At 36.5% G+C, this 24,042-nt stretch overlaps 1 protein-coding gene across 1 annotated transcript in view; it reads right to left on the reverse strand.

The window, feature by feature from the left end:
* NOL10 (nucleolar protein 10) overlaps window positions 1-21,623 on the reverse strand; it is a 48,897-nt gene extending 27,274 nt beyond the window's left edge. The window contains exons 1-13 of the mRNA XM_032185472.1: window positions 21,535-21,623; window positions 21,002-21,047; window positions 19,591-19,689; window positions 18,638-18,715; window positions 16,891-16,928; window positions 15,032-15,168; window positions 14,299-14,364; window positions 12,764-12,824; window positions 12,168-12,253; window positions 11,733-11,811; window positions 10,546-10,695; window positions 8,168-8,234; window positions 3,226-3,278 (exon numbers count right to left, since the gene is read on the reverse strand). Of these exons, the coding sequence (XP_032041363.1) occupies window positions 3,226-3,278; window positions 8,168-8,234; window positions 10,546-10,695; window positions 11,733-11,811; window positions 12,168-12,253; window positions 12,764-12,824; window positions 14,299-14,364; window positions 15,032-15,168; window positions 16,891-16,928; window positions 18,638-18,715; window positions 19,591-19,689; window positions 21,002-21,047; window positions 21,535-21,600 (1,026 nt within the window). The 5' untranslated portion in view covers window positions 21,601-21,623. The remainder of the gene's footprint in view (window positions 1-3,225; window positions 3,279-8,167; window positions 8,235-10,545; window positions 10,696-11,732; window positions 11,812-12,167; window positions 12,254-12,763; window positions 12,825-14,298; window positions 14,365-15,031; window positions 15,169-16,890; window positions 16,929-18,637; window positions 18,716-19,590; window positions 19,690-21,001; window positions 21,048-21,534) is intronic.
* Window positions 21,624-24,042: the final 2,419 nt, after the last annotated feature.

The raw sequence follows: 24,042 nt of genomic DNA on the forward strand, positions 1-24,042 counted from the left end.
AGGATTCTGGGTCTGTCTGCACCCATCCATGGGGATGCACACTCCTGTGCTGTAAGACTTCTGTGCACCTCTTCTACAACATATGGAAAAAAAAGAAAAAACAACAAAAAAACATTTCAAAGTAGAAGGGCTAGACTCCAGCACCATACATTCTTGAATTTAAGCATCTACCTCAGCCATCACCATGATACTGCTTTAAAAAGAAGACTTTAAAAAAAAAAAAAAAAAAAAAAAAAAAAGAAGCAATCATTATTAGCACTACACGGCAGTAAGTGCTGGGGCCATCAAATTAATTCTGTTTACCCAAAAGCACTTCCAACAGCTCTGAAACACAACTGTCCTCCATAGCTGGAGCTTTTCCCTCAGGCATTTATTCTGTTGTGGAATAGAAGAACTGTAATTTAGTTCCTGTCAACATCTCAAAAAGCAAGGACACCTCTTAAGAGCTATTCATGTCTATTTCAAAGTAAACAAACAAATAGAAAATTAGGCAGTGCTTTGGAAAAATGGTGAATCCTAGTTCTTATGAGAAGCCAGAAAACTTTTCTGTGAAAAGAGATCAGGCAAAGCAGCAAATCATTAGCTCTTTAGTTTTGCTCCAAAACTGCACACAACTAAACTCATCTTTGTCTGTACAAAGGAAATTACTCAGAGTTCCAAGTACAGGAAGAAAATGTGTCTTAATAATCTACTGACATACAAACCAAAGGACAGGTGTGCATCTGAGCTCAAATAACTAGCCCAAAAGATCAAGGAATAGAAGCGTTAAAAGGAACACATTAATAACATTGAGTTTTTCTTAATAACAAATGCCCTGGAGCAGCTTAAGGCTGACACGACTTCTCCATTTTATACTTTCTTCATTTAAAAAGGAGATTAAAAAAAGCCAACAAAAACAGATTTAGCAAGCTACATACTTGATTTTTAGGAAATGCAGTAAGTAACCCTTCAATTATGCAATACTATTTGTGCCAGACCTTTCATTCTTGCAGGGCAGAATGAAAAAGGCAAACAGGGTAAACCAACAAGTTAGCAGAGTGTGAAACTTCTGTTTCAAAAATGTCTTCTACCTTTAGCTTTTCTATTGTCTAAAATTAATATTCCATGTTTTTATACTATCTGAAAATATTCACTTGCAATGAGCTATGGATTTTTGAATTAAAAAAATCATGCTGATACTTAACATGGCTTCAGCAGCCTTCAGATGTAAAGCCACTGACAGGAACTGCAGAAGTTCAGCTTATTCAAACGCCAGTTTTGCCTGGGTAGTACATTTAAAAATCAACTTTTAAAGTTCTCTTTATACACAACAGCATTAAAAAAAAAAAAAAAAAAAAAAAAGGAGAGAACTGTTACATATGTTTATGCTTTAGCATTCATCATCTGGGAATCAACCATGGGTCCATTTTTATGCTCATGTGTCACTGTGACCCTAAAGCCCATAAAAAGGTATGATTGAGAGAAGTTCAGGTGGACTCAGGTCATCAAAGAACACTAACAAAGGAATATAACATAATGTTGATTTTCATGGGAATAGCCTGTACTCCACAAAAATAATAGACAATGGTAGGCAATATTTCAGTTTGTAGTTAATGTCTGTTAAGTGCAATTTGAGATCTAAAATAATATTTATACTTCTTAGCTAAAAAACATTCAATATTCACAGAGCCTTCTACAAAAGTGAGGCTTGAAGAGAGCAAAAAAGAAGTATTTTCCATTTTGATTTATAGCATGTGCAAGAATATTCAAAATAATACTTGCTAGAACAAGTTCCTACAACACCCATTGCTGGTGACAAATCAAGTCTGAAATATTTTTTTAGCTCAGTGGCAATGCTGGATGTGTACCTCTGATGTGCTATACCAGTCAGGTTCATATATCATGCATACTTGCACAAAAAAATCTCAATGCTCAATTTCCAGAGAGAAGCTGAACCGTAGGCTTAGTGACAGGAGGAATGCAGGTGGTTGTTTTTTTTTTCTTCCATGTGAATTACTTAAATTCAGTAACCAGTCTATTCAAGTTTTACAAAATGAACAGACTTTGAAAATAAGGGAGTTTGTCTTCTCCAATCCCCTAATTAAAAGGGAGATAGATAAAGGCTTGGAGAGCTCTCCTTAAACTTTACAATGAACAAGATAAATAGAAACACTGTGTGTTCAGCTTCTAACTACAGCTAATACATGGTCTTAAATACAAAAATATTTGTTGTCCCTACTCCCGTTATCTCAAGCATGGAACAGCTTCAGTAAACAAAGTGGTTAGAAACGGGTTCAAGAAATTGACAGTTTCCATCTGAAAAACAACCGGATATAAATGAAACACAAAAACTTGGTGTATAAAAATGTACATTTCTTGGAATGCAAAAACTGATCTCTGCATCAGCTACTTATATAGTTTAAAATATTTTTCAAGTTTAACGAATTTTGCAGTTTTTCCAGAACGTGAATAAAGTGACTTATGGAGAGTTGCACACAATTTTTGAGTGCAGTCTGCTCTTCTGCCTGGAACATTTGCTTATATCCCCTAGTATTTATCTCCTTTCAGGCCATAACAAAATAGTGAGTGTAGTGTAGAACCAAAAACATAGCTAGAGAGAAATACAGGTGTAGTTTTCTGTGCAGCTCCCTAACACCAGAAGGCATGCTGATAAGTCTCCCTAAAACCAACCCACAGGAAGAAAACACATGCTTAATTGTTAAGCCTTTTGAGTGAAAAGCTTCTCAAGTGAAAAGCTCCAATTCAAGTAGGGCACTGAGCAGAAGCTACTCCAAAGAACCACACACAAAACCACACCATATTTCTTCATCAGGAAAGAGAAAAATATTTAGTCCATGGTATACAGTGGCATTAAAGACACTAATGAAATATTTTTCAACAAAGCAAAACTATCACCTCAAAAGCAAGCTATACAGTTTCCTTTTAGGAATCCTTTTCCCATTAGCTATCTAAAGCAATTTTTCCCCATCAAAGCTCTACCTGAACTTCCTACTGCCACTAACCAGTTTTGGAACTGGCAGGAAAAGACAAATCGAAAGCTTTTTTTTTTAAATAATAATTTAGTATATAATATAAATAAGTTATGGCTAGCTTAACTTTATCATGAAAAGTCAGAGAATGTAGACAGGAATTTGCAGAAATCATTTTCAAACATGAAAACCTGACTGGCACCAACTTACTGACAGTTTTAAAAGAGCAGTATCAGCAACAATTTGTATTACTTACTGGCATGTAATAGATATTCATTTTAGGGGCTTCATTTGCAGTCATTAGCATTCCTAAAAAGAGATTTCCACATTAAAAAATGTTGGTCACAAGAAGATAATGTTACTTTATATAAATATGTATACACACAAACACACAAACTATTTAATTCACATGTAGTAGGTTTGTACACAGGACTAGGAAAGAAAAGCCTGATAGCACTGCAATTAATAAAGCTTAATTTCTTATATATTTGTGCCTTTTGTTCTCTATCTTAAAAAAAAGCTCAGCACAACTTAAACAACAAAGTTCTAACACCTGCAGACTGCCAATTTTCATAACAAATTTAAATAGTTCATCCCATAAAACTGTTTAGAACAAATCCAGGTAGTACTACTTAAAACCTACCTTGGGCATAAACCGGTGTTATTAACACAAGGGGGTTTTGGGGATTTGTTTTGCTTTGTTTTTAAACACACATCTATGGTCTAAACAATGTCATAAATCATAATATGGTTTGCTGCTTGCTTCGTATTTCATCTTGGAAATCAACAGTAGATTGTCAACACAAAACATGAGGCAGGATATTGTGGCATCAAATGCAAGTGATTATTAGCCAAGTGGAACAAATAAAATATGAAATATCTGTGAATATACCTAGGGAATGCTGTGAATACTCTGGATATAAAAGAACTATTGCAGAAATATTAAAGTCCACGGAATATCTGGAACTGTCACAAGACTAGGTATACACTCAAAATCAGAAACTCTCAGTTTCATTCTGCATGAGATCTTTGTAAGGACATTTGGCATATAATTTTATTTCAGCTTTGACTTTCCAGCATAGGTGATCACCATGTAATACAAGAAGATGCAGCACGAAGAAGAGAAGAGCAATCAAGTTAGATAACATTCTGATCCAGAAGTAACATATGCCATTGAGACTATGAATAATTGGGGCAGTTACCACATACCCAGAGGGCAGAAATATAATTTACACCCAACTAGAGGAACGCAATTAACATGGGTGGAGTAATCCTTCCTACCTAATCCTTTTTATTAAAAATACACAATGCAGCTGGACTTTTAATGTCAGAAAAAAGGGGGCTTGCTTTCCTGGCAAAGCAAGAAATTTGTGAAAGCTTAGTCAGCAAACTGAGGCTTAAAACCAAACCTGGAAATGGTTACAGGCAGTTTAAGGAAAAAGCACGAATTCATAGTATATTTTGTTAAGTTTTGTGCTCCCTGAACTTATCAGCACTTTTGGTACTACTACAGGAGACAAAGCATTTCTCCATTGACTGCATATGAATCACTAGAGATAAAACGATAGAAATTAATTCTGCAGGTGCTTCAAAGATGACAGCAAAGGGAAAACCTCCTCTTTGGGAGTCTTCCACCAATAGCTGAACGCAGGAAAGTTGTCTTCAGAATTTCAGCACATGGGTGGGCGTATAGTAAGGGGAAATACAGAAACCAAAAAAGGAACAAGCCTGTGAAAGGAGAAGTCTACTGTGCACTCTTCATTGTTTCAGCTCATTAGTTCTAACCAATTTTTACAGGAAGGGAGACCACACCCTAATAAACTACACAGCAGTCTAGTGCGATTTCACTTAAAAGGGAAATAAATGAGAACTCTTCTATTACAGAAGCCATTTTACTAAGACCATATCTAGAAAGTGGTCAGTAATACAGTATCATTCATTTGAAAAAATGAAAAAAATGGGGATGAAGCGGTAGTAAATGGGAGAGGATGTTTTAGAAAATGCAAAGCTTTTACTTGTAAAAAAAATAATTTATAATAATTGAAACAAATGATGTACAAATTTCTATACACTGAAAATGTTAAGTTGCAAAAGAGTTTGCTTCCCATAGAAGGCAATAGCACTGAAAATGGCTGCTAAAATAATTTAACTAAAAACAAAAATAAAGCAATGAAAAAAAAAACAGAAACACAGCTACTGAAAAAGATTAATTCACATTATACTGATCCACATCTTACCATATTTCAGAATGTTGTTACAAAATGGTTTCACTTCTCCATTTTTTTTATTGCTTTCATAATTGAGACAACACAGCATTAAAACTGTTTCATTCAGCCAACATTTTTACGTAAAAAAAGGGCTGCAACTAATACGAGGTAGCAGCTACTTTGTTTTTTAAAACAAAACTGGAATATTACAACTATTCGAATAAAATTATAAATACAAGATGTAAAAGTAAAATATCTGCATGTACTAGATAGCTTTTCCTTAGGGGAAAACTGCTTTCTAAATGTAGGCTTAATGACTTCTGCTTTGTGACATTTCTGACATTATTCTCCTTAAGCCTGAAACAAGACCTGGGTGATTTTCATGAATCAACTTCTGAATTTTGACCCACGTCAGTGAAATAAAGTTGGAAGAAGTGTTTTGTTCCATGCAGTGATGAACAGCAGAGCTGTTTTAAGTGAATGAAAGAGCATAAGGGAAAGATTAGGGTACAGGCTTTCTGAGCAGTAGTTTCACATGAAGTCTGAGCATAGACTGGGCAAAGGTCTTGGGATCTGCTGTGCCACGCCAGCTTCTGAACATCCCAGGGTGCCCTGAGTGCTGAGATCCCAGTGACAACACTGACCGACACCCATACTATCAATTAAATGCTATTTCCTTTCCTGCTTTCCTCAGCTGCAACATTGGTATTACTGGAAGTATTTTCTGATTTTCAGATGTTCAGATGTAATTATTCTTTACATTCTAAGTGTGCATGAGGTATCTTAAATTTTGTAGAAACAGTATTTATCATAACCATGAAGTGCACCACCTCTCACCTTGAATCTCTTCGTTTTCACTGAAACACCTTCAAGTTTTTTCCCCTCTGCCTTCACAGGGTTATAAAATACAACCTAATTTTCATCCCACAACAGCTCTTAATAGAAGCCCTCAAGACTGCTCTCCCTTTAGACATGGTCAAAGAAGAAAGAACAGAAATCAAAACTGACTTATAAAGGAATACAGAACTGGAATGCAGAGTCCACATGACTGGGATCACACACACAGAAAACCAATGTCCCATAAGCAACTTTAAATAGACAGGTGCATTTAATTCTTTAATGTTATGAGATTCTTCCTGCAGTCACACAAAAATCATTTAAGCCTAAATCAGCACTTGAGGAAAATCTACATATCACAGAGACTGTAGAACATCCACAGTTGTGTAACATCCATCCTTATAGATGTTTAAACTTGGCTGATTATGACCTGAGCAACCTGACCAGACTTTGAAGTAGGACCTAACTTCAAAATTGGCCTTGCTTTGAGCAGAGAACATACAAGCCCCAGAAGTCCCTTCTAAATTTTGCTAAGATTCTAGATAACTTAGTTGTCTTTCCCTCCATGCCATGATCCCTTCGTTATTAACACCGCATGAATGTTCATTCACTCCAGGACTCATTTGGATCAAATCGCTAAGCTCAAAGGTGAAACCTGGATGAGATGCTAAATGTAATTCACTTCAATGACCTTTTTCTGTAGTGCTCTTCCTGGGGCCTCTGTGGAAGAGGGAGGACCAGGTTTGGGTACCCGTGTTGCACAGCCCACACTGTTACTACAGCTGCTCTCCAACACCCCCAGAAGAACTCGTGTACAATCAGAGCACACAAGATGCACCCTCAGCGCCATGCTGTAAGCTCCCTCTTCGGCAGGCTTCAATTTTTTGCCTAAAGTATTTCTGGCACATTAATCTGGGAAAAACAAATATATTAGATTGCTATTGATACACTATTGAAGGCTCAGGAAAAAACAAACAAACAAACAAAAAAAAACAGTCCAAGTGCTAAGTACTGGAAGACTATTCTTTTTCAAAGGGGTAAATCTGAGCAGCATGGAAAGGGGCTAGTAATTTCACCAAGATCCTGCAGACCCTTACGTTGCTGCTGCTGCATAAAGTCAAAAAGGCTTACCTTCTCAGCAGAACTTAGTATTTAAGTTCTCATCTTACCAAAGAAAAAAAAAAAAAAAAAGACATTATTAACTGAAGTTGGCAGAAAAGACAAGATAAGTTTTAACTCGTTAGAAATCTCACTTATCTACAATCTTGAAATTGAGCTGCTGGTATGAATCAAAGTCTAAGTCGCTCTGTCTTCACTGCTACCTCTCTGAAATTAAGATAATAGCAGAGTGCAACACAGGCATTCTCTGATCAAGAATTTTGTCCTCTGACATCTTAAAGGCCCTAATTTTTCTTTCATCTTATTTGGTGCTGCTTTCTAAACAGGAAATGGGTGTTGTATACTCCTTAAGAACTAAGCAACTAAAAGCTAAAAGTTTAGTGCAGTACACGCAAAAATATTTTACACAATACAACCACTACTGTGTGAAGTATTTTTTCCTCACTAAGTAGGATCTGGAAACTAGTTAAAAGTGGACCTCTTTTTTGACCTCAATACATGGTAGTACAATACACACCAAATTTGAGAAGTCCAAAAAAAAAAAAAAAGCACGCAGATCTGTGCATTTAGAATTCTACACTTACAAATAAAAGTATTGCAGCTTAACCAGGGCACAGTAAGTACTATAACTAAAAAACAGGAAAGATCAAATGGCCATAAACATTTGTAAAAATTTGTAAACTCATTGTAAAGAGGTTTTTTCCTATCTCTAGAAAGCAAGCTCTAACTGATCTGGAGCTTAGCCTAGACAAAAGGCCAAAATTCCTTCTCTTATGAATGACTTCAGGTATTTGAAAGGGCAGAAGAGGTCAATCACTCAAGTGACAGCACAACAGCTTCCAACTGCAAAGGTCTTCGATTTAATAAAGATGAAGAGGAACCAATGACGCTAAATAGCATGTAACCGTTTTTCTTAGTTCTGTCATAAGGAGAAAAGTAGACTTAATTTGCATCGCCTAAATAAAAAAGCCACAGTTTGGGTTAACACACGCTTTCCCTTTTGAACTTAATAAGACATTAATATATCTAATGTACCTGAATTTGGATAAAGACAGACATCATTGATGTCATATTCTGGCTCCATTGAAGTAAAAATCTTCCCCTGTAATTGAAGGAAGATAATAGATTATAAAGAATTCCAAACAATGTAATTAAATTTAGTAAATATAAACATTATGAATAGCCATTACAGAAGCTAAGAAATATGATGGTATCAAGATGGCAGAGATTTTGCAGAACAATAAAATGTTATTAAAGCATCTGATCATAACATAGAAACCTCATACTGTGTTCTGTCTCCTATCAGATCTCTTACAAGGGAGTGTTGTCTACTGCTTATCAAGGACACAGCAATGTACTGTGGCACCTCTGATTTCTTGGCTTACACTTCTGTGTTGAAAATTCAAGTCAGTTCAGCTTCATTTTATTTTATTTTATGTAAAAGGAGGATGAGGTCCATAAGTTCGTGGTACATTGCCAGTGTAACCCTCATTTTGTTCAAGTCTGAATGCGGTAGTTTTAAGTAATTCCATTTTGTTAAGTACATTAGCTGAAATGATGGATGGGGAGTGGAGTTTCATTCTGGAGCTTGGTTCTTCCACCCTGCCCATGTCTACCTAAAATGAAATATGGCTCAGCACTTTATTTGTAAATTACAAACTGAGTATTAAAGAGGTCTAAACACAAAATTATATAAAAATAATGTAAGCATCCACTGGGATGTAGCTTAGATCAGAAATGAAGTTTTAATGGTTATTTAAGAACATGGTATAAGCAAGAAACATATTTAAAAAACTTAAGAATTGGAACAGAGTCTGAAAAACCCAGACAAAATACAGGTGCTCTTGTAAGCCAAGATGCAAGACAGCCAGTTAAAGAAGTGTGTCTAACAACTGGGCCACAGAATCCGAAGCATGAGAGTACATGCCTACACGGTTCTAAATGAGGGACAGGAACAGAGCAAATTTTCATCCTATTCCTCTTTTCTCTTTCCCTGCAGCAATCCCACCTACCTTTCTGGGCCCTTCCTTTCCCTCCCAGTTATATGCTGTTACCCCACCCACCTCTGGTCTCTCCCCGATGATTAATAAGAGTCCTCCCCCACGCCAGTCTTAGCAGACAAAAGCCTCATACTCCCCACCCCAAGGCACGTCTCAGCATGGGGCTATTCTGGTATCAAAGCCATATGCTCTCCACCCCACAGTCTGCCTCTGCAGTTGGTTCCCAGCCAGAGATAGTCAAGAACCAACATCTGGGAGAGGTGGAGCCAGCTGGAACATACTCTAGGAAGGAGTCCAAAGCTATCTTTGCCTTCCAGCAGTAAGAAACCCTCCCTTTTCCCACTGCAGAGGCCACCTGACAAACCTTAGTGTTTCATTCTCAGAGAGGAAAATATCTATACCTAGGAAAATGAAGAGAGGCCACTGCAGATGTTTTAAATAATAACCAATAATTTATTTGCCCTTTAAAACAATAAAAAGTAACTGAAGAAAAGCTTACAAAAAAACTGCTTGCGATCTCAGAAAAAGAGGCTGTTGAAAGTTCATGAAGAAATACAACAATAGAGAAATGACTGCCTGAAATAGTTAGAAAATAAGTGCCTCTAAACTACTATAACTGCTCCTGATATGTTACTGTTACATTACACAGCTAGAAAATCATAGATAGAGAATGGAGCAAGTTTTTGGGACTAGAATGATTAATGATAGTCCCGTAGACCAGACCAAATTACAGTGGTATTACTATGAATGTATAGGGTAACATATCTTGTGCAAGCTGCATTGATGGGGGACAAGAATAGCGTAAGGTAAGAAAAAGTCTTAATCAGATCGCAACTTCACTTATAGGTGCAAAAGACAGGGATAAAGATATTGTCTATTGCAACATAATCCATTAATACAGCTTAATAAACATTGTAATTTGAAGCAGGTTTTATGCCTAGATACAAAATTTAAATAAATTTATGTGAAAACAAGCGGGACCTGATTTTAACAGTTCATAAACTGATCTACCTTTGAAGTTGCCCTTTTTTGAGCAGAGAACTGGAATGACCTCTGATGAAAAGTCAGAATCGGATGTTTCTAAGCACACTGAGAAACATACAAACTAGAGCAATGGCTAAGATACTTTGTGTTTAAGTCCCTCTATTGAAAGAAGCATCTTAAGCAGATATATAGTTTTTTGTTGTTGTTGTTTTTGTTTTTGTTTTTTTTAGCTGTTTGTATATCTTTACACCTGACAGGCTATTGAATACCTTCCCAGATACCAGCTTTTTTAGCCAGACAAGGCCAAATGCTATGTAAATTAGGACACATTAAAAACCCAGCTTCCCACCCTCAATTTCAGCCTCATTATTCAAGTTGCAGAAGAAAAAAAGTGAAAAAATCTGAATGCAGCAGCAGAGAAATACTTACTGTATCTTTGTTCCACATTTTTATGATTCGAGAATCTGCAGAGATAATTAAATCCAACTGATGCTGAAACTCAATTGACTTTATAGGCAGGCCATATTGGTGATCTTTGACTATTAATGGATTATTAGACCGGAGGTCATATAATAAAACCTTGAAGAATAAGAGACAGATTAAACTTACAATATTATAAGATCAAGAGGAAATCACACACACTAGGCCTTAACTAATGTTTTTGAGATGAGACATCTTGAGATGAGAAAAACAAATGAGATTTGTTTGCTTGTTTGTTTAAAAACATGGACAGGATCTCCATAAAAGAAATCATTTCAAGTTCTGAAAATGACTTATTAAGCGAGCCCTGCTTATTCTGACAATATATTTTAACTATGAAATACTTCAGTCTAGAAAAATTAAATACGAACTCAAGAATTTGCCATCTTTCTAAAGTCTTTTTAATTTTTATTGAAATTAAAATTGAAAAAAATGACTCTTTTCAAGACTCTTAGTATTTCTTAATTACTTGTATTTCACTTTTAGATTATTGTGTTATTCTTACTCACAAGATTAAAATTTTCAGATGCCCTTCTAGATTTTGTGAGTATCACTTTCACTCAGGAAAACACCACAGAATGCAATTATTCTTTTGAGAGAAATGGAGAGTACAGGCCATCTTTCAGAAACTTGTGTTTTTATCTCAAAAATTTCCTTTGCAACTTGAGAAAGACCTCAAATCTTTCATATGCCAAGTATGAATACTAATAATTTGGGGGAAAAACAGTAGTTGAAAGACAATTAATTCTGCTTCTGCAGCCATCATCAAGATACAGCATATATTTTGCATTGAGATGGCACTGGCAGAGTCTAAAAAAAAAAAAAGCTGTAACTTCCTCACATAATTGACTGTTAAGTCTTAAGAAAACTGCAGAATTCGAAGTTACCTAGGTTGGAGGTTGTGATGATTTTAAGCCAACCCTACGGTAATTCTAAAGAACAAGATAATCTGTTAAACTGCAAATTAATTTTGCCAATGACTATTGCTGCTCTACACGTGTAATTTATGGTCTTAGAAATACTTATCTTATTGTATATCTATATTGCATTAAGTGCACTCAACGTACAAGAGACCTGGACTGGCAACTGCAAGAAAAGGATCTTATAAGAACTGTTGCAGAAAAAGTTCAGTCTACCTGCCCAGTAGACGTTCCAACAGCCATTTTCAAAGCTCCATTAAATTTCAGCGCCGAAATAGATGGTAAACAATCTATCCTGCAAAGCACAATGCTTACAGTTAGACATTCTACCTGTAAGGATGCAAATACTTTAAATGTTAAAAATAGCTAAAGTAGTATCTGTAAATTAATTTATAGATACCACTCAAATACTACTTCAAGAAGCGAAATTGTTTCCATTCACAACTTGCACAGAAAATTAGTTATTGATCTGAGCAGTAATAGCTCAGTTTCTTTGTGACTAAAAAAACCCTCTATTCACACTATGAGAGATTTTGATGGAAAATGGGAACGGTTTCTAAAAGCAAAACTTCAAAAAAAAAAAACAACAAACACACACACACAAAAAATAAGAAATAGAAGAATGCACTTTGAAAGGTAGCCTTTACTCACTCTGTATCTGCTGTCACACTGCTTAAAGCACAATCCAGCAGCCCAACTCGATTTCTAGTTCTTGGATCCCAGCATTCCACTTTACCCTGAACAGATCAGAAAATATATTTCAAGCTTATGCAACAAATACCTGATATTGTGTTTGAATAAAATTATAAATTAATTCATCTATGAATAATTAATCAGATTTCCTAGTTTGACATGAGTTGTACTAATAAACACAGATTAAATATATGGAGCTTATATGCATTTAAACAAATGTGATCTGAATGAAAATGATTAATGCTAAATTTCCCCATAACTGGGTACAGAGGCTATCCAATTTCTACAGATAGCTATATTCTTAAGCAAGACAAAGCTATTTTTTCCTCATCTGCAAAATCTCACGCATCTCAGCAATGAAGACAGTTCCAAAATTGTACCTTCACCACACTCTAAAAAGTCATCTTGTTTAACAGATCTATACTTAACGCAGCAAATGAGATCAAATTAATTACGTAGGTTCCTGTTGTGATTTCTTCTTATCCTCATGCAAACTAATATTAAAGAGATACAAACACTGCTGCCCTTTTAATAAAAGGAATGCAAACATTTACCTCAGCTGTCCCTGTAGCAAACAAGAAGTGTACAGGATTTATGTCACAGACATTATTCTCTCTAAAACAGAAAAATAAGTAAGTTTAATGACCTCAGAATAATGTAACTAGAAAGATTTCTGTAATCACGTATTGTTTAGCCCGGAGAAGCAAAAGCAGTGGGGGGAGGAGGGAGTACATGTGCGGATGGCAACCTAATAACAGATTCTCATACTTAAGAGGAGTTTATCAAGAATTCTGAGCTATCAGCAAAAATCAGAGACAGTGCTGATAACTTGAGATGGGTGAGGTTCCAACTGGATGTGAAGATAATATTTTTTATGCCTTGAGGATAATTAACTATTGGAATGAGCTGCCAAAAGAAGCTCTGGAATTTCTATACTCGGAGCTTTCAAGACCTTGTGGGCAAACTCATTTCAATTCAGTGTTGACCAAGTCTTGAGTAGGGGACTTAAGACTCACATTCTTTCAAACCCAAGTGATTCTACAATCCTCTGCCCATGCCCACCACCCACCACCACACCTTTATATATTGCTCTGCTCACTGTAGTCTTAAATGACTCAAGTACATCAGAAGGTCTTCCTGATGACATAAGTTAGAAGCACACATCTCCAACATATTCTGATGAACAGCCCGTCCTCTTCTCCCTCAACAGCTCAACATGGAGCCCTCTATTTCTCCAACAATTCTTTCAAAATACAAATATTTCTGATTATACTTCTCATCCCCCAAAAAATCCAAGTGTTCCTATTCCAAGACCTCCACCTATAACTCATCCAATTCCCCTGCCTAACAGCCTTTTCGCATCTTCAAGTTTCTTCTCCCTGATTCAGATTTCATGCTTGAAGACCTAGCTCACCTGCTCCAGGATTATCCCCCACACCCCTTTTTCTTTTTGCTGCTACTCAGTTTATACAGTAGAGCCTGCCCAAATACCTCTTCTTCCTGTAAGCTCTCCTACCCACTGAACACCAGCTGTTGCTCACCAACAAGCCACTTTTATCTTCTCAGGTCTCTACTTCTCATCTGCCTCTCCCCACACAAAAGAAGCCCAGCTGCTGCTACTGTCTGGTTTTCAAAAGTATCAGACACATGTTGGTGATATTAAATATATATATATATTTAAATATATATATATTTAATATCTTTGGGCTACTCCAAGAGCAGAAGGACAAAGACATGTCTGAGAAAGTACATACCCTGTGGGCAGATCTCTATATGACAACTAAATTGAGCAGTAATGGCAAAGTTTTAATGAAATGCTCTTAAGATCAAGTTATATAATACCTATTACATGTCTACATTAAGCAATTTTAATTGAGTTTTCTTCTGTGAATGTTTTAAAATGTAAAAACTTGAACAAAGAATTACAGAACATAAAATAAAGTCAAGCTAAGGCTCGGCATATGTTTCTTTTCAACTCTACAACACAGTTGGGAATATTCAGATACAGTAGAGATGGTGAGCATATTAGGAGTTTGGTTCCACCTGGTGGAAAGAAGACAGACGGATATGGTGCATTACAGACACTTACGAAGCATCAGTTTGCAGGGAGTTGAGAAACCTCCCTTGTTCCAGATTTAGCCTGAATACTTCAGAACTACGAAGAAAAAAAGAAATCACAATTACTCCTTTCCCTTACAAATACTGAAAAAAGGATAACATGTACGTTCACCAGTGCTATTTACTACTCCGCAGTACCCTATCAACTACTCTTTTGCCAGGAAAAGATGCATTAATCCCTTTTTTAACATCCTTAAATTTCCTACAGTTTGCATTACAGCTTGGATTACTAAAAGCTCTTCTCAAAATGAGATCTTCAAAGTTTGAAACAAATTTTATTTTTACTGTCTTCTCACAAATTCTGTTAATTATTTCATGTGATTGAAATGTGAAACATTGAAACAGTGAAACACTGTTTTACTCCTATTCTAACAGTAAGAAAAAGCTATGTTGGTTGTTTTATATCTCATTTTCCTTACTTAGATGTCAAACACTTTTAAAACAGTACACTGAATTGCAATTTTGTTAACAAAACAGCTAACAAATCATTAAAGGAATGAAAGTCTTAAAACAATGAAAAACTAAATTAATCTTAGACTTATACTTTTTTTTTTTTTTTTTTTTTTTTTACATACACAATCTCTATTTGGAAAGAAATACTGCTTTTTCAATAACATTTTTAACTTTTCTAGTATTTTAATATTCATTCTGTTGTTGGAAAACATTCCTAACAAGTGAAACAAAACAATCTATGTAATCAATACCTTGCTCCTACAAAATACAGGTCACATGATGGATAATGATAAGAGAAATCTCTACCAAATTTTGGTATTCTTGTCCTGTAGTAATGGCCTTGTTGTGAATGAAACTCCACAAATCTGTCACACTGCAGGAAGACAATCTGAAAATAAAATAGAAAGAACTGAAACATACCAAAGCAGATGACAGCAACTCATAACACAACCTCAGATTTTTCCAAGCTCACGCAGGCTAGCCATAACCCAGTTAAATAATTTCCATTAAAATAATAGAATTAACTAGTGCTTCTTCATTCTCACCAACCACAGCAAAAGCTCCATTACCAAAGATATTACTCTCTCCTAAGTCTAAGACTTAGTCCAAGTCTAAATTTTAGGAAAGCACTGAGACGTTAACTGGTCTTATGGCTATCAACATGAATGAGAGCCAAGTGTGCTCTCACTGTGAAAATGCCAACAACCCTCAAAATGATACCTTAGGAGGTTAGTGGGAGCAGACGGGGGAGAATGTGTTTTCATTTCTCCACACAGTGCTCATTACAACAATTTATTCAGTGAATTTGTGGAACCTCAATGCTTGCAGTTTTTGAGATTACTGGCACAAGTCCTGCTTCAAGCATTAAATGAACTCTAGGTGTCCCCTACCAATAAATATTTTTTATATTTTTTATGAAGTACCATTCCCTCTTTTTACCATGCTTAAAAAATTAAGACAGCTACTTCAAATTAATTTTATTTCTAGCTATTTAGTAAATTTCAGGAAAATGAAATTGAAGCTAAGGTTGTCAAGGCTTCAGTCTGCAATACAGTACCAATTTCAGTTTCAAAAAACACAGAAGCCTTACTGTTAGTAATAAGTCAAAAAGACTGCTGAACATGTTGAGAATACATTTCTCAGCCTCTCAAATAACTGTTTGGTCTTTACAACCAGAAACTTTATCCCACAGACAGGCAGGAGGTGACTCTACTGTACCAGTCACCTTCTTCATCCACTTGTGTTCACACACATTCTTGGGAAACTCACAGGGGAAAACTTTGAGAAGACCTGAGTTAGAAGGTTAGATGATAGTGCCTCTGATTAAATGAAAATTTTCATTATGACAAGCCTGTACCAATAATGCTAAGGTCTCTTCTAAGAAAAAAAAAAATACCATGACAAATTAAAAATGTCTTGTCCTAATGGAAACAGAAAAATTATGTGCTTAAATTGTGTATTTCATTTGGCACATAACACCTTGATGAATCAACAAAGCAAAGTTTAGAGGAGGAGGCAATCTGGTACAATGTTTCACAATTTTTGGATCCTGAACAAAATTTGAATTGATAACTATGAACCTGAAAAAGGCTAACCGTTCTAAGAATTCATCTGTTCCTTCCTGGTACAGAAGTTCATAAAAGAACACATTACTTTCTTCCAGTTTTTGCCTCATTCCTATGCTTATAATTATCATTTCTACAGCAAATCAATCTAACCCAGTGGTAGCTATTCTGTATCTCAAAAAAATAACAAACAGTATGTGGGCTACGGTCACAAGTGATTATAACTGAATGTTATCCTGACAAGAGAAACTAATTATGTTTTTCACATTAGTTTGGTTATAGGATAGATCGTTATACGAAGCTTTTCTCTACTGCAGACAAAAGACTTGAAAAGTGGTAAGGCAAATTATAATACAAAGAGGTAAAGAAAACAAAAAACATTTTAAAAGGTACAAAAAATGTTTATCCTGTTTGATTTGTGTTTGTTTTTTTAAAAAATCTGTTCCAAAAGTTCTTGATTGACTGCCTTTACTATATATGAAAATACATTTTAATATACATATTACACAATTTTCTCATTTATATATTGAAAACATTAAACATACCTTTGAGTAATCATCTGATAAAATCTCAAATGTAACCACTAGAGGAGAGAGCAAGAGAATTTCAAGTTAACTAAGTAAGCAAATTTATTTGCAAACATTGGCATATATCCTGAAAATATTTACACTTATTCTAACCTTTAGTCATATAAGTATTCCCCACAGGTGTCAATGCATAATACAGACATTGTGATAAAATCTTTAATTATATAACTTTATTTGCAAAATAAGTAGTTTCAGAAAACTTTAGAAACCTATGAAGCATCTTGTAATCTTTTTAGTCATTCTTGTACATTTGACATGTTCCTCAACACAATGCTCAGCCATGTATTTATTGGCTTGGGGAATGTTTAATGAAATGGTTTTGAGTGAGCATGTGGTCCATGGATCTTTGGTAAACTGTCAAAAATTATATAAAAAAAAAAATAAAAAAAAATAACGTGGGGTCAGATGTACAACATGCAGATCTGCAGACCTGACGTTTCTAAGGAGTCAGCTTCCACAGAAAAAGCTTAAAGGGTCCAAAATTTAATAGCTACTGTCTATGCTGAAGACCGCAACATATTGAACTTTGCCTAGTTTTAAATAAGGTGGGTCAGGAACATTAGGGAGTAGCTGCTTCATCTAAACTGTTTCCATTTAAATGAGGTAACTCATTTAGGATTACCTGAAGTGACTCTATGCTACAATTCAAGCTAAACATACTTGACAGTGTAGAAGCCAGTTCAGAAAAATTAACTTCAAGCTCTAATTAACTGCAACAATTTACTACTACAGTGACTTCTCTTTCAAAGTGGGTCTCTCTTACCTCACCTTCCTCTCCCCAGCTTCTCCTACTGTCTCCCCTCATAGTACACTGTAGCACCTTCTCTTTACTCTACTAGACTCCTTACAGTACTGAGGCACCATTTAAGGAAACATTATCATGCCCTACTCCTCTTTTCCTGACCTAATTAAGGCAGTTTTCATTTTTATTTTATTTTTTTTACATCACATATCAAAGTCAGAGCAATTCCATTTCTCAGTAGAGATTCAGGTCTTCCTCTGTATTAGTCTTCTGCCATTGGTTTAACAACAAACAAAATCCTTCTCCAACACTATACACCCTAAAACTTCAAGCTTCAAAGCTGTAACAGCTCTACCTCCTCTCCTAGCCTAAGTTTCAGCAGATTCTCCCTTCTCATCCTCTAGATGACTCCTCGCTTTCACCACCACAGTTGTTCTCCCTCCAAAATACTCCCAAAAAGGGTGAAGTTAGGGCCTTCCGCATGCTGCCATTTAAGCCTTGTTTCAAAAAAAAATAAAATAAAATAAAATAAAATAAAAAAAAAACAAATAAAAGAAGACCAACCAATCAACCAAAAACCAACCAAAAAAACTACCCTCAGAAAGATTTCTCTGTTTCACAGAGGGAAGAAAAAAGATGTAGAACTGGACACTACCCAACCATCATAAGCACACAGCACTCCCCAAACAGAGCAGCCTTCAGCCACATTCACTCTCTGAGCCCCACGCTTACTGGCTCAGGGTAGATCTTACTCCTTTCATACAGCTCCAAGAGAGGAAGGAACTTTATAGAAAAAGAAGGAAAAATACAGAGATAAAGACTAGATGGGATTTTACTCTAAACTCCTGTGTTTCTCTGAAATATAATCTGTCCCCTCAGCACAGGGAGAGAAATTTGTATTGAAGTCCAACTTGAATTATATATGAAATACATCATGCACTAGCAGCCATAGCTTATACTAACCTTCAGCATCTAAACACCTTTCAAATTTCTGGGATAACTGATAGGTATCATAACAGCGGATCCTTGGCTTGTAAGTTCCTGAAAGAACAAATTGATCTTTAGTAAAACACTTAAACAAAAAGATAACATTAAAGTATGTATCAAACAAAAAACAAACAAAAAAAAACACCAAATAAACAAAACACTTATGCATACAGTCTTTAATGCACCTCAACTATGAATATTCTCATCTTAACAAGGCCTCAGCAACTGGAAAAACAATCCCTAAGGTTATATTTCCAAAAAGCCTGTTTGTTGTTTTTTTTTTTTTTTGCTTTGGTGTCTGAAAGTACTCTCTATGTACATTCTTGTACTGAATACGTCACACAGTACTTAGTAGTATCTTCCAGTAAATCTGCAAGATCAACTCTCCTTCTGCTATTAAATCCGACTAAAGTATTCATGTTAGGATCCTGCTCTGACAGTTATAAAATTTAGCATAACCTTCCATCCTTTAGAAAAAATACTCAAACAACAATGTTTAGAAGTTATTTAAGCAAGTTTATTAACACACAATAAAAATCACAGAATCATCTAGGTTGGAAGAGACCACGAAGATCACCTAGTCCAACCTCTGACCTAACACTAACAAGTCCTCCACTGAACCACATCAGTGAGTTAGGATATGTTAATTTGGATATGTAAGTTAGGATATATCCTAAATAATTTGGAACTTAGTGTTCAACTGTATTATAAATAGAAGGGTATCTGTATTCTAAAAATAAACCTTTCACAACATCACTATTAAGACATTCATTGTGTTACATCTTAAAAATAGGCTTCCAAAATCTATTCACAGCTCCATTTAAAGCAGTCAACTCCATCAATTTTACCTGAAATATTAAAATAATTCTGCATTAAAAAGTTTCTAGTACTTTTGGCCTCTGCTACAGAGGGACCCTCAGTTAACTCACCAACTGCCATAATATACTGTCCATCTCTTGATACCTTAATCTTTGTGCAAACTGTGGGCATTTCAAAGTCTTGAATAAGTTCAATTCTTCTACGGATATCTACAAAGAAAAGAAATATCAAAACATAAAATTATTTCAAAAGCTAGTACTATTGTATCGGTCCCAAAAACTGCAATGATTTTTTAGAAGCACATTGAGTTCACTGAACACAGGGAATATCTTTCAAGATCTTTCAAATGATACTTAAATATTCACCTTTACCACACACTATCAGGTAAACTTTATTATAAAGTTTGCTAACACCCAGAAGCAGGCTATCACCTTGCAAAACATGGTGTCTAATAGACATTCTGAGATGGTAATTAGGTTACAAATTGTGTAAAATATTAGTGAATGTGTATCACACATTCTACACAACAAAGATGTTGTATAATATATTCCATCATTGTGTTAAAACCATGCATTTTTTTTAATTTGTTTTATACCATGCTTCTTACAGTATGTAAATAGCCATATTTTACTTCATATCACAGAATGTTAGGGCTTGGAAGGAACCTTGAAAGGCCACCTAGTCCAATCTCCTTGCCAGAGCAGGAATACCTATATCAGGTCACACAGGAACAGGTCCAGGCAAGTTTTGAATGTCTCCATAGAAGGAGACAATCCCCCTGGGCAGCCTGTTCTAGTGTTGTCACCCTCAACAAAAAAAACGTTTCGTCTCACATTTAAGCAAAACCTCCTATGTACCAGCTTGCACCCACTGCCCCTCATCTTATCATCAGATGTCAGTGAGAAGAGCCTGGCTCCATCCCCCTGATGCTCACTCTTTACATATTTATAAACATAAATAATGTCACCCCTCTGTCTTCTCCAAGCTAAGGAGACCCAGCTCCCTCAGCCTTTCCTCATAAGGGAGAGATGTTCTGTTCCCTTAATCATCCTCATGGCTCTGTGCTGGACTGTCTCAAGCAGTTCCCTCTCCTTCTTGAGCTAAGGGGCCCAGAACTGGACACAATATTCCAGATAACAATATGACATAACAAAATTCCATATAACAAGTTTAGCCTAAAACGACGAAGTTCCTGCACTCTAATAAAATGCATGAAGGAGCATACAGTCGGAGGTTATCATGAACTATACATGGAATGCATCCATCACATTCCATGTATCTCTACAATCTCTCAATATTTAATGCCAGAAACGTAAAACAATAGCAGTAATGCTCTATTCACACAGTACTACATAGGATGCTGAAGTATGGCCTTCTAACATTACCTATAGCTTTATATTTGCACTGATTAAAATGAGCTCTGCATGAATGTCCTGTATTTGTTAACTGCCTGCTTCTGGCCTTGCATGGCATTTATGTGCCACCTCGTACTGCTGAGGACCAAGTGACGGAGAAACTCACCCACATCTTTCTTCTGTAACGCTCTTTTCTTCCTGTCCGAGAGCCACTGTACAGAAACACGTAAATCACTGTTAAGTTTATCACATGTAATGGGCACAGAGAACTATTAAAGCCTATCACATTGGAAAAAGTAGGAAGTTTAGGATCTGTCTGGAACATGAGGCTTTGCTTTTTTTTAACTATATTAAAAAAAACTAGTAGTAAGTTTAATCATTACTAAAGACACTTTAAAAAACAGTGTTTTAGAGGCTGTAGAACAGCACACCTAAAGTGAGAGCCACACGTGTTCAAACTGTACTTTAACACATGAAACATTTAAAACCGTTTTTCAGCTACACATCCTCCCCGTTCCACACAAGAGGGTCAGGCCAGGCTTGCGAGCCGCTTTAGGACGAAACATCACCCCAAATATTTCCGCAGCACGGGGGCCAGCAGCTCGAGGGGTCACAGCGGGCCTCGGCCCCCTCACGGCGGGCGGCGAGCGCAGCCCTGCCCGCCGCGGGGCGGCCCCTGGGGAGCGGCCCCTCGCTCACCTCCGGGAGGCTCCTGCCGGCGCTCAGGCTGTAGATCTTCACCTCGTTGAGGCTAGAGACCTGCATGGCGACGGCCTCGCACGCCTCTTCCTCCCGGCTGGAGGGGAAGCGGAAAGCGGCTGGCTTTCCGGGCTGCCGCTTTAACCCGGCAGCAGTGCGCCGTGAGGCGGGCGCTGCTGAGGGGACGGGGGTGGTGTGGTGTGGTGTGGTGTGGTGTGGCGGCTGTGCTGCGCCACAGCTCGTAGAGGGGGACTGGGGACGTTCACAGCCCGCCCCGAGGTGTAGATAAGTTGTCACTGGGTGAGGGAGGTGTTAGGCAAAATCCCATTTTATAACCTTAACGCTTAGCGCCTGCTGTCTGCCCGAAGTGTGGCCATTCTTCACAGCCAAATGGCAGAGGTAGGAGCAGCCTGTGCAGACGCGGCTGAGGAGGTTGATTTTCTTGCCCTACAGCGAACCCTGCCCACTGTCGATGAAAATCAATCAATCAGAATTTGGTTGAGCAGCATCTTGCCAGCAAACATAAAAATAAAATAAAATAAAAAATTGTTAGTGCTTTGTACCATCACCGTCTGAATAAGACTGGACACGCAAACGTCCTACCATTCCTATTTTAGTTTACAAGAACAGCTAAGACAGAAATTATATGTATCTAATTTGTATATTTTCTAGAAACAAAATCACAACTGAGCTTGTATCACAACAACACAATTCTGCTACAAGTTGCAACGACTGAGTTTGTGTCACAACAAGGCATAATTCTGCTACAAGTTATAAACTGAAGCTGTGTCAAATAAATCTTTTGTATGATATTCCCTGGATGATGTATTTCAACGACAGTACCAATTTCTTGACTAGAAGAAACTCTTCTGCTTCATATCATTAGAGGGTTTTACAGCTGAGATTCACACAAGATCAACACACCAAAATATAGGTGTTTGTGTGGGTGCTAAGCTCCTGCTTCAGATAGCTAAATCTTCATAGACTTCACATCTTCATAAATCTTCAAGTCTTCATAGTCTTCAGAGAGCTAAGTCTTCTTAAATGTGGGTTGTCTAAAGGCATTTGAGATGCCGCATGGTATCCAAGACACCTAGATAGTGTTGGCACAAGACCTATGGAAATCCCATGCCCTTTGCAGCATGAGCTTGAGGCCAGGCAGGTCGTGCAAGGACATCTCAAATGGCACTAGAAGCTCACACCTGACTCATCCCTAGTGAGTGCAGTTAATGATGCCTGAGGAGCAATGTAGCACGTTAGCCACCAGGTGTCTACTTCGGGGTGAGCTCAATCTTTTTTCTAGGTTCTACTGTCTAATAACTTAGACCATCACTAGCTGATAAATCTGAGCATGGCCGGTCACACATTTGAGACATTTTATAAAGTTTAAAGGTAAAAGATCAACTAGAATGTGGACTATTAAAGTTTCAGTCCAGATAATTTTGGAGCAGCAGATCTGTGTGTTACAGATAAGTTCAAAAAAATCAAAATCTGAATGATGCGGTTGAAGCTTTGATTAAACTTTTTGTTTCATATGTACAATGAATCTTTCTTGTATGTAGTAATCATATACTTTCAGATTTTTAGTTCAATTAATATAGGTGAGTAGTTAGGTGTGCTGACTGCAAATAGGTGTGAGAGAATGCTTTCAACTAGGAGCAAATAATTTCTCTTGGTTGCTTTTTGTTTGTTTGTTTGTTTTGTTGTTGTTTTTCTCTTCTTTTCTGGTTTCAAAATCTATTGTGGACATTACCTTGTGACATACAAGATACAGTGGTGTTCTGGAATGTTATTGTGATAAGCAAACTGAAAGGGATCTTTGCTTATTTTATTGGTAACTAGACAATATCCATTCAGTATATAAATGCATAGAGCTAAGGAATTATGATAGAGAAATATTTTGCACGTTAATCCTAAAATAAGTGGAAATGTTTTCATTTAAATAACAGTATTTTACTATCTACAATCAAGTAATTTTAAGAGTTCCTTCACTGAGATATTTGAGACTAATTTAAATACATTACTACTGTAATACACTTGCAGGACTAGGAAATAAGATTTTAAAAGATTCTTTTTAAGCAGAGGAAAAAAAAAAAAAGACATTACTGGAAGACTATGCAGGTAATGTATATAGTAGCTGTATAAATTGCTTTATAGAGAACAACAGCTCTGTGGTTGCTGTTTTGCAAGACAAAACATAAGCTTTTCCATTAAGATCAATGTCATAACTGTCTAGGCAATTAAGTTTGATTACCTGTTAGAAAAATTTGTCTGGGGAGATATTTCAAATAAGGTATTAAATGCTTTTAACGACTATTTGGAGGCTGTGTTTTGCACACTAGTGTGACATATGAAGAAGTACTCATAAACATAGAGAAAGGCAAAGTCACACAAAGCTTCCTTGCATTGATGGATCAAAGGGAACAGAAAGACACATGATGATCACAAGGGAATGAAGTGGCTTTGAGGTCACATGGCACAGCACACAGTCCAAGCTAGGGAAATGGC

The sequence above is a fragment of the Aythya fuligula genome, chromosome 3, assembly GCF_009819795.1.
Source record: "Aythya fuligula isolate bAytFul2 chromosome 3, bAytFul2.pri, whole genome shotgun sequence".
NCBI lineage: Eukaryota > Metazoa > Chordata > Aves > Anseriformes > Anatidae > Aythya > Aythya fuligula.